General features: G+C 33.1%; 1 protein-coding gene across 6 annotated transcripts in view; it reads left to right on the forward strand.

Annotated features, from left to right (window-relative positions):
- Positions 1 to 12,026, forward strand: part of GSTCD (glutathione S-transferase C-terminal domain containing) — a 124,928-nt gene that overhangs the window by 10,739 nt on the left and 102,163 nt on the right. For all 6 annotated transcript variants that reach the window (XR_012023277.1, XM_072810292.1, XM_072810293.1 and 3 more), the window contains 3 exons: positions 219 to 683; positions 7,567 to 7,818; positions 11,918 to 12,011. Coding sequence is in view for 5 of the 6 variants with exons in the window: in XM_072810292.1 (XP_072666393.1) it covers positions 219 to 683; positions 7,567 to 7,818; positions 11,918 to 12,011 (811 nt within the window). In the remaining variant the exon portion in view is untranslated. The remainder of the gene's footprint in view (positions 1 to 218; positions 684 to 7,566; positions 7,819 to 11,917; positions 12,012 to 12,026) is intronic.

Here is a 12,026-nt window from a genome sequence, read left to right on the forward strand (position 1 = left end):
AAGAGGATAACATGTATTCCAGGCATAAGAATCTTTAACTGTTTAGTGTTAGCATTTTTGAAACACTGTAATATGTCCCTTGATAGACCATAAATCTTAACCCAGGGATGGCTTGGCTTCAATTGTCAAAACTAGTCTTATTTCCCAATAGAAAGTTTTCTTCAAGCCATATTGAAACTAAAGGCTCCTTTCATTTCTTGTATTGTTTTGTTTTGCAGGTTAGTCAGTGGACCAGGCTATGTGAACTCACCATCCCTTTAGCTATTGAAAATTTTCTCAAAGAATCTGACCAGCACCCAACTATCCCTGCAGAAATACTACAGTTAGAGAAAAAGCTTAGTGAGCCTGTAAGAGTGCATAATGATGACAAACTCCGTCGGCAGAAGCTGAAACAACAGAAGGCTGCTGGGGTCGGGCCTTCCCTTGCTAAGGAAAAAACAAAGAACAAGGTGCATAGACAAGAAACGTCTGAAGAATTGGACTCTTCATCCAAGAGCCTGGAACTTAAAGTGGCATTCTCAAAGCTCACAGTACATGAAGAACCAGCTACTACCAACAGAGAGCCCTCTCACATCAGAAAAGCAAAAGCCTCTGACCTTCCACCTCTGGAGCACGTGTTTGCAGAGGGCTTGTACTTCACTTTGGCAGACATCGTGCTCTTGCCTTGTATCCATCATTTTTTGGTAAGGTTTATCAGGAGTGGATACATTACTATAAGTTTCAATCTATGAAATTGCCTAGGTTTGCATTTCTATTCCATTTCTTACTATCATTATGTTCCTGGGCAAGGAATTAATAACTGTCTCCATTTTTTTTATCTGTAAAAATGAATGGTATCTATCTCATAGGATTAGTGTAAGGAATAAATGACAATTTGTGTAAAGCATGAAGTGTTTGGCATATAGTAAGCTCTCAATAAATGTTAGTAATTATTATAACTTCTAGTTTTGAGTTGCTAAAATTTTGGCAATTGTTATAATTATTAATTTCAAATTGCTCTTTTGATTACCTTCAAATATTGGAAGTTCCAGTATTAAAATACTAAAAAAATCATGCCAGCTGTATTTTATAATTAAGTAGTCAAAGTACTAATTACATTATGTTAGGCGTTATTAAATCAGAAATATTTTATCATTGTGTCTGTACATCTCTGTTCCTTATAAGATCACATTCAGTAGCTGGCTGTGCCATAATCATTGTTGTGGGAGAATATAAATATGAAGTTTTCTTTGTTAATATGAGTATGTGTGTGTGCGGGAGTATGTGTGTGTGTGTTCTCTTTTCTCCTGGTGCAGAAAAAAAGAACAATGTAAAAATAATATTAGAGTTCAAACATGGGAAACTATAGTTCTCTTCAGCTTTTTCATTGGTTTTCAAGAGCTGCATTTTTCTTGCTTTGAAGCATTTCACCTTTCTCCTAAAAAGGAATCAGATACCAAATTTCATTCTTATATATCACCAACACTTGAGGTATCTCTACTAACAAATGAGAAATGATTTCTAATGAAAATCTGTTTGGAGGCTAATGCTTCACTAATAAGTTAGGTGGTATTAATCAATTGGAATTTTCTTGAAGAATATTTTTTTTTTTTCCAAAATAGTAATAAAATAAGATTAGAAACCAAAATAACTTCAGAATTAAAGGATGTTAAAGAGAGTTTCGGGAATTGTTTAGATGTTGATTAGCATTTTAAATGTCATATGTATTCATAGTATCCATGGATCTGGGTGGGGAGAAGACTTTTTTTTACTTTTTACTTTTTTTTTTTCTAGTCAAATGATTTCTAAATTCTCTTACTCCTGACCTTCCCCTTTATTACCAACTTCAGGCATTAGAGCAGTCATGTGAAATACTGTTGATGTTTGTGGCTTCTTGGTCTTCTTGGATAACTGCATTTGGTTTTAATTTTGTAAGGATTAAATCCGCATGTCACATCCATTAATGATTCATTTGAGAAATTTATTGAAAGCCTACGTATGTAGCAGATGCTATTGTAGGCACTGGCAATAGAGTGATGAACAAAACAGATGAAGTCCCAACCTTCATGGAGTTAATATTCTAGTAGGGGAAGATAGACATGAATAAGTAAACAAATAACTAATACATATTTAAATAATAGTAAGTAGTACAAAGAAAATAAAAAAAAAAAAACGATAGAGTATCTACTTTCAAACTCAACAAAGCAAATATAAAACTAGATTTACCTATATGCAGTTGATTTTAGATCATTAACCAAACATCCATTTTCAGCTAGTTTGCATTTGATTTTAGCTTAATTTAAATACAATTTACCTAAATTAGAATCAATAGAAGCTGAAGTATTTTTAATTGAGAAGGAATTTTTTCCCCTCTTCAATCAGGTAGGATATCTACTAACTGCTGTTAAGTAAATTTACCTAATACTACTGAAGAACTTTGTTTTTAGCTTGAAATAGGGGAAAACTTATACACTCAGCCTTTATTATTACATGTATTCTAGGATTAAATTTTTCTCTTTTGACACTTATATGTAAACTAATTCTCATATTTTCCTTTATATTTTTCTTGGATCTGCACAATTTATTTCAGAATTAATCTTTTTTTGCCAAAGAAAGATATTATTAATATTTTTTTGTTATGTTTATTTTGCTCCTTTAAGTCATCTTGAGTTATGAAGCAGTTGTTTGACTTCAGGTAGTGGCTATGATGCATAGCCTTTATAGTGATGGAGTGGCCGTCCAAATGGTCAGACTCATAATCAAGTTGGTGATCAGGAATGAAAGTCAAGTTACTAGGTTTGGATCAGAAACATAGAGCTGAACCTAGAGCAAGGATATTTGGCCACAGAAATAAGGCCAACAATATAAGAGAGCAGTCAATTTTGCTAAGTCAAGATTTGGAATACCAGAGGTCAAAATTAGAAGAGCTAGGGAAAATACACAGTTCTGCTAAACAGAAGAAAGCCAAACATGCAAAACAGTAGTAGGTAGAGTGGCCAAGGTGCTGTGTCTAAAACTGCTCCATGTTTTTCTTCCTTTTCAGTGGATATTAGTTTGTGAAGGTAACCCAATAGCCCAGTACTTCATTATGAAAGGTACCTGACAAAACCCTCTTCTCTAGAAAATTTTAGGAATAGATTTTAAAAGGAATAAATTAAATGCACACCTCTTGTAATTTCCCTTCTCTAAGTCATTTGCTAGCATCTTCTAGTAGTTAGTAGAGCAAGCATAGGGAGACAGCAATGAATAGCTACACTCAGGCAAAATCCTGCTGTTAGCTGATACCAGAAAATTGTATAGTTATTTTTAAGTTGCTACTAGTAAACAAGTATACTTTGATAGGACTATGTAAAAGATTATTCTACTCCCATAAGAAAAAATTTGCTGTTTTATAAAATATTTTTGTAATTTGAACACTTTAGGATTTAACTTTTTACATGTTAGCTTCAAATGCTTTGAATTGAGTTTTTAAAAAGTATGACACATTTATTGCTAAAGTAAAATTATTGTGGAAATTGATTTTTAAGCAAAAGTACTTATGTTAAATGTCTCTTTCACTGTCGCTGTAGACGTAGCATTAGGAATAAAATAAGAATCTATTAGCTGGCATTTTGCAAAAACCATAGATGACACTTATTTAGTGGTTAATTTGTATATTCCATATCCTCTCCTATGCATTAGCTCCTTCAGAGTTTTCAGTTTTAACCCACCAGTTCTAGTCTATAAGTAAAAGCAGAATTTAGATTATATTTCCAGTTAGTTTACTGCTTACACTGCTCACCTAAACATTTGTTAGTTATGACATATTTTCAAAAGACTAAACATGACTAAGGAAGTGGTATAAAGTAAATACAAAATATTTGCTTCTCCCTCTGCCTGTGTCTGTCTCTACCTCTGTGTGTGTGTGTGTGTGTCTCTCATGAATAAATGAATAAAATCTTAAAAAAAAAAAAAAAAGGGGGTTGGGGCAGCTCGGTGGCTGAGCAGTTTAGTGCTGCTTTCAGCCCAGGGTATGATCCTGGAGACCTGGGATCGAGTCCCACATCAGGCTCCCTGTATGGAGCATACTTCTCCCTCTGCCTGTGTCTGTGTCTCTACCCTCTCTCTCTCTCTCTCTCTCTCTCTGCCTCTCATGAATAAATAAATAAAATCTTTCAAAAAAATTACAAAATATTTCATATAATAAATGGTTGGAAAGTGATGAAAGTGATGCAGAGGAGGAGATATTTTGGATAAATGTAACATCTTGCTTCACTCCAGGCAAGTTTTGCTGCCCCTTGTTACAGTTGACTACAAAACCATTAGGGTTTCATTTTATGCTCTTGGTAGCAACAGTTTTTTATCATTGTTTAAGAATAAATGATCTAATTTTCCTCTCTTTAACTGTGATATTTATAATGGTTTTGATCTTATCAGGCAGGTAACTTAAAAAAATCATTTTTTAGGAACAAATATAATTTTCATCTCACACATTCTTCATTAGCCACTTCTTTAAATATATCTTCTTAAGTATAACGAATGTGGTTCAGTACCTCCTGAGCTGTCTGGATATTAGCAGAGCAGCCTGGCATGTTGATGAAATGGGATGACCCGTCATGCAGAGTAAATCTCCTCAATTTCTCTTAAATATGAATTATTGTTACTTAATCAGAACTTATTTTCCAACGGAAGGAAAGATGCCATATGCATCTAAAAAATAAGAATGAGTCACTTAGAAGGAGAGGAAAGGAAAGGTGAAGAAATTAGAGCATTTCTTAATTAATTTATCATGAACTAAACTCAGTTCACTTAGCACATAAGCTATTTCCAGGCAATTAAATTGAATTTTGGTGAGGGGTACCTGGGTGCCTCAGTCCGTTTTAAGCATCTGACTTGATTTCAGCTCAGGTCATGATCTCAGGGGTTATGAGATCAAGCCCTGCCTCAGGCTCATACTGGAGCCTGCTTAAGATTTTCTCTTTTTCTTCTTTTGACCCTCTCCCTGTTCACTCTATTAAAAAATAAATAAATAAATATAAATAAATAAATAAATAATAAACTAACTGGCTCCCAAAGTGCCATTTAGACAGCATATTTTAAAGTCTCTAACTCACAGTAAACAATGCGTTTTGCAGGTGATTGAGCATCCTTAATACAAATATGTATCTTGTATACATTAAATATACTTATAAGGATTATAAAGCAACCCACTTTACTACATGCTGTGGACTCTGCTATTTTCTGTTTTATGCCATTTTTAAAACTATGTTGATTTCACAACTTCCTTATGGGCTATAAACTGCTGTTTGAAAAGTGCTAATTTAGGAGATTATTCTTTGAAGATAATAAATAGTTCCTTGATCATTTGTTCACTCAACAGACTATTGTTTGCAAGGTAGAATATTATTTGTAAGTGCTTGCCATATACAAAGAGAGTCTGACATAAACCTTGTTCTTACAAACAATTCCTTGTGTTTATTTACAGTCCAGTTAAAATAGACTAAAACATATGCATGTGAATTTTTCATTAATTTTCTGTCCTTTCTAGCTTCTGCTTTGGGACTCATTATTGCTAGATATATTTGTCAAGATTTTCTTGATTTGACCTTTTTATTAATCTATTTGTTCATCATCACCAGTCATAATCTGTTTGTGACATTATTACTGTTTCTATGGAAACAATATTCAGTGCCTCAAAAAGAAGTAAGAGCATTCTAATTTTTAAAGAAATTGAAGTTTGATGATGATGGTAGGAAGAAAGCATCTGGCCAAGAAAAAAACAAAAAGATAATTTAAATCAGTAGTAATGGTTTCACTTTTTTTTTTTTTTTTTTGGTTTCACATTTTCTCATGTGAATAAAAGCCTTACTTTAAGTGCTGCTTTATAAAAAATGCCCTCTAACTAATGCTAGTTATCTTTTCACTTCTAAATATCTATAATTGTATCTTTTATCTTTTTACAATTTTACTTCAGTGAAATTTCCTCCTTACTCCATCAAGTCTTTTTTAAAAAATATGGTTCTGAGAGTGTTTCTTACACTACTTTTACATAATACTGCTTTAATTCTGTGTTACAGTTCATACATTCAGGGAAGGCTTCACTAAAAAAAAAAAAAAGAAAGAAAGAAAGAAAAGAACTTTAGATCAATATTAAAATAAGAGTACACCCTCTCCATTTCTCTCATTCCCATACGTCCCCAGTGAGTACATAACTTCCATTGAGATTTCTCAAAATAAACCAGTGAGTATAGACTCTATATAGATACCAAATTATGGTCATTTAAAATTATCACATAAGATACTTTGAGGAAGTCAACACTTCAACTTATTTTAATTCTTTCTCCATTAACCACTTAAACTAGTGTTCATACATAAATATATATTAAGTATTTTAGGTTTTTGTCTGAGGAGTGTCCACTTATTCTCTATACTCAATGTGTTGAGACTTATGAAACATAATGAGGATCAGGGACAGTGGAATGTGTTCTTGCCCAGGAATTATAGATGAAGGGGTTTCTAGATTTGAAGGAAATGGACTAAGAAAGAGTTTTTAGAGAGGCATAAAAATATACAACAAAGATGATAGAAACTAGAATTTAATATAAATATATAAATAAGTAATAAATATAATAAAAACAAAACTGATATAAAATTTTCCAAAATGATTTTCAACTGCTATTTCAAATGTCGTGTTCTACTGATTATCTTAGAATAATCTATTTATATTTTTTATCCTTTTCTGCTAAGTATTGGTCTTTTCCATTAATTCTCATTAATTCTTTTTTTTTTTTTTTTTGGCTTATAAGATAGTATGTGAATACATTCTTAGTTTGTGTGTATGTAATATTATTATTATCCAAGTAATTCACAAATACCTTTTGGGCCTCTTATTATTTCTAAGACATTAGTCCTTTGTTAGTCTTATTTAAATAATATGTTTTGATTTTTAAAATATCTTTTAAAAATAGACTTTATTTTTTAGAGTAATTCTAGGTTTAGAGTGAAATTGAACAGAAAGTGCAGAAAGTTCCTATATATCCTCTATCCCCCCATCCCCACAGCCTCCTTTACTATCAACATCCTGCACCAAAGTGGTACATTTATCACAATTGATGAACCTACATTAACACATTACTATAACCCAAACCATACTTTGTATTAGTGTTATATGGGTTTCGACAAATGCATGATATGCATCCATCATTATTGTATCATACAGAATAGTTTAACTCCCCTAAAAATCTGATAAATGTAACTTCATGGATGAACCTCAAAAACTTAATGCTAAGTGAAAAAAGACATTTTATGATTTCACATAGATGAAATACTAGAAAAGGCAAATTATAGACATGAAAGCAGATCAGTGGTTGCTTATAACCAACTGGGGAAGCAGAGATTGACTGCAGGTGGTCACAACCGAATTTTTTGGTGTGATAGTGTTCTAATACCGGATTGTGGTGGTAGTTGCACAACTATATACATTTGCTAAAATTCATTGTTTGAACTATACACTTAAAATGTGTGAATTTTATGGTACGTAAAGGTACCTCAGTATAGCTATATAAACAAAAAATATATAACAACATGTTTTGTTCTTTGCCCACCTAGGTAATTATCTGCAAGAAACTTTCTGAAAAGCTGATAGAATTTCCACTGCTGGCTGCTTGGTACCAGAGGATTCAGGAAGTGCCACGAGTAAAAGCAGCAGCTTCTCGGTGTGGGATCCAATTTCTCCATTTACCAGAGTTGCTGACCACCTCAAATGAACAATATTCAAACTTAAGTGAGATCCCAGATGTAGAGGAGCAAAATGATGCTTCATTTATAGGAGGACCAAGACCCACTATGACCAAGTTAATGGTACTTAAAATGTTTTTATTAAAATTTTCTTTGAAAAATTCCATGTGATAATGTTCCTGAGCATTCTGCCTCAGCTTGTAATCATTTATTGACATTACTTTTGCTTTAAATTTTATTTATAACTATTTTACATCACCCTTACCCAATTAATATTTCTATGTCTTTTGCATATAAATGAGGTACAGTAAACTGGAGATTTTTAATACTGTGTGTCTTTGGAGTCAAGTAAGTCAAAAGTATTTTTTTCAAAATTTTTTTTTTTTTTAATATTCAAGACCTTGACCAAGGTCATATCATGTCTGTCAAATGTATTGTTTTAATCTGATGTTTCCCTATTGGCAAGGTTTTGGTTTCAGCTTTTAAATTTTGAGATGATTTGAAGTTAAAGAATATGAAAATGAATATCTCAATTTACTTTTGAAAGTTAGGTCTAAATTTAAGATTTTTTAGTTCTTTGAATTTTGCTTTAATGCCTTTTTATATAACACATATGATGTTTCCTCTTTCCTGCAAAGTTTCTTTTCTTTTTTTTTTTAGTTTCATTTATTTACTCATGAGAGTCACAGAGAGAGAGAGGCAGAGACATAGGTAGAGGGAGAAGCAGGTTTCCTGCTGAAAGCCTGATGCAGGACTCGATCCCAGAACCCTGGGATCACAACCTGAATCAAAGGCAGATGCTCAACCACTGAGCCACCCAGATGCCCCTACAAAGTTTGTTTCTAATAATACTAATTATAGAAATTTTCCAAATAGGTTTTGTTTTCTCTATCATTCTAAACAGTTTACAAAAATGTTTTGCTTTTAACTTCAACTATTTGAAGTTTTATTTGAATAGAGGGAAAATCAGGAAGTCATTTGAGCTATTCATCTCAGTCATACTGGAAAAATACATTATATTTTCCCACTTGGATTAGGAAGAATTTGTGTTCTATGGTTAACAAAAGGTTTGCTGAATTAGAAAAGCACAAGATTTTAGCCCCTTATCTCATCAGTTAAGCTTTGTTAGCCCAATGATGAAACAATGAAATAGGATTATTTAGTGAATTTTGGAAGAAAGTATCAAAGCATGTCCAAAAGCTTGATGTGTCTGATCAGATGACCATACTGTATAGAGATCTCATTTTCACCTCCTGAGTTTTTAAAAATAATCATCAGTAGAGTAAGTTGCTTTGTTTTTAAATACTAATTTTTTAAATTTCAACAAACTAAAAAGCTAGTTTTAATTCACACTTACACAGTCTTGGAAGAAAATTGGTGATTCAGATTTTTCTACCTATGCTGTTCTAATAATAAAATGACATTAGGAAAAACATTTATATTTTGTATATCTTAAAAAATATATTTATAGGGCAGCCTGGGTGGCTCAGCGGTGTAGCGCTGCCTTCAGCCCAGCATATGATCCTGGAGACCCGGGATGGAGTCCCACGTCAGGCTTCCTGCACGGAGCCTGCTTCTCCCTCTGCCTGTGTCTCTGCCTCTCTCTCTGTCTCTGTGTGTCTCTCATGAATAAATAAATAAAATCTTTAAAAATATATATTTATAAACAATGGGAAATAACAAATTTAAATTCAGGAAAAGTTAACAAATAATTGTAAAAAGAAGCCATCTTGTAATAACAAAGAAGATAAAAAGGAATCCTGAATTTTTAATTTACAGGGGGGTGTGTTAGTTTAGATCTCCTAAGCAGACTCCAAGATGGGATTAGATACGCCAAAGTAGACGTCTACTGAGAGAAATCTGTGAGGTTTTCTCTCAGTAGTGGGGAGTGAGACAGAGGAGGCTTGGGAGAGCCTTCACTCTGTGATGCAGTTTTGACCCCTGTGCATGAGACAGGAAAGGAAGAAACATTGGATTAGAAAAGTTTTAGACTTTAGTGCAGATCTAAGAAAGTTTTGGCAAGCCAGTTCGGGAGTCCTTGAACCCAGATCATCCATCAGATAGTTCCATGTTTCTCAGGAATAGGCCTGACATGGTATTTCAAACACTTTAAGTTATTGGCTTGGGGGCAGCCCATGGAGAGAGTACTAGGGATCAGGTGATTTGGATTCTTGTCCCAGCTTAGTAGCTAAGCTAACTTGGTGTGTTGTTTAACCAAAGGGTCTTAATTTTTCCATTTACAAATTAGGAGAGTGTAATAGATATTCTGTAGGATCCTTTTCTGATTTCACATCTTATGGTTATATAAAAGATGACTGGGACAGTACATCAACAGTTAAAAAAAAATAAAGAAGGTTCAAATCTGAAAATAAGTTAAAATTTCTATTTTCATTTAATTCCAACTTGAAAGTATATATTAGATACAACCAAAGTGCCTTTTAGCAAGACATTGTTTTTGCTACTTACTAGTGAATTATTGAATTATATTTTGAAAAATAGTAAATATTATATCAGAATAGTAAATCATAAATTATGTCAATGTATGATTTTATTTATACAGCAATTATTAGTTTTTGTGTAATCACAGTATTTTTGTGCCAATTACATAAGAATAAATGAAATTGGTGCCACGTGGAAGTATAAAATAGTAAAATATTTCTTAGGAACACTCACATCTCACTTTTTTCCCCCTTTGGTTTTCTTTGGCATACTCTTGCCTCTAAAATTGCCCTTATTCTCCAAAGGTTTTAAATTTATTTATTCAGTCAGTCCAAAAAATGTGTATGTTTAGTCATTGTTTTGAATGTGGGATATATGAAGAACAGATTGGACGACTTCCATGGATAGGCCTTCTATTCTGGTGGTGGAAGTTAATAAAGAAAAAACACAGATGTGTTAACATATTAGGTAATGATAAATGCTACAAAAAGTAATGTGGGTGAAAGGGGTGGAGGTTATGTGAGTTGAAGTCCTTTTTGAATAGTGGTCAGAAAGGCCACTCTAATTTCATAATTTTCAGTAATTTTCATAATTTGAAGTAATTTCATGAACTAACTGAAATTAGTGATAGATTCTCAGAGATTTTGCTTTTGAATACAATATTTCTAAAGATAAAAAAACATAAAAAAAAAAAAAAAAAAAAACATGAACCATGGATACCTATCCTGTGGGCTATATACCCAGAATGTGATTGCAAGGGGTCTAGGAATCCATATGTATGTCACACAACCATCTGCAGATCAAATAAAAAAGGTACAACTTTTGACATGGGGAAAGAGCCTGAGAATTTTTTTTTATATATTGAAAAGTGGTCCTCAGTTTTGAAAATGTTGGGAACCATTTGGTTTTGACAGAGGAATCCTTTTTTTAGAGGCATTATAAGCACTTATAAAAGATTGGTATGGATGATGTTTTAGGGTGTTATGCTGAAGTTGGGCTTTTTGTCCTATAAATATAACTCCTAGGCTGTGCTATTTTCATATATGTAATGACAGATCTTGATGGAGATGCAGAATCAGTTTTTTATTATCCTTGAATGTTTTTGATAAAATTTTTAACTTCAGGTGACTTTTCTTTTTGACACCCAATTTATATCTAAGTATGAGTATATTTATTTCTATATAGTTTTAGGTGATCATTTTAAAATATCATTTTTTTTATTATCTCAGTATTAAAACAAAATAGGAACGTGTGCTATCAAAAAGACATACATTTCAGGATGCCTGGGTGGCTCAGGCTCAGGGCATGATCCCAGAATTACAGGATTGGGTCCCACATAGGGCTCCCTGCATGGAGCCTGCTTCTCCCTCTGCCTATGTTTCTGCCTCTCTTTCTCTGTGTCTCTCATGAATAAATAAATAAAATCTTTAAAAAAAAAGCATATATTTCTTATGTAACTAAATGTTTTGAGGATCATGTAATGATTGTTAATATATATGTTCCTTCTTGCCACTAAAGAAAAGAGAAATTTGACCTTCTAAAACACAACAGGGGGGATCCCTGGGTGGCTCAGCGGTTTGGTGCCTGCCTTCAGCCCAGAGCGTGATCCTGGAGTCTGGGGATGGTGTCCCACATCAGGCTCCTTGCATGGAGCCTGCTTCTCCCTCTGCCTATGTCTCTGTGTCTCTCATGTATAAATGAATAAAATTTATTTATTAAAAAGAAAACACAACAGGGTTTTATTAATTCATTAATTTGTAAAGAGTCTATTTCCTATTTCCAGGAAAAAGGCATTGAAGTGATGTTTTCTCCCCACCCTTGCCCTACTTGGACCCTTGATTGGAATAATCTTCCTACAGCAGTGAGCCCAAAGGAAGGTGAGGTTTTGGGTT

Source organism: Canis lupus, chromosome 33 (assembly GCF_048164855.1).
Source record: "Canis lupus baileyi chromosome 33, mCanLup2.hap1, whole genome shotgun sequence".
Taxonomy (NCBI): Eukaryota; Metazoa; Chordata; class Mammalia; order Carnivora; family Canidae; genus Canis; species Canis lupus.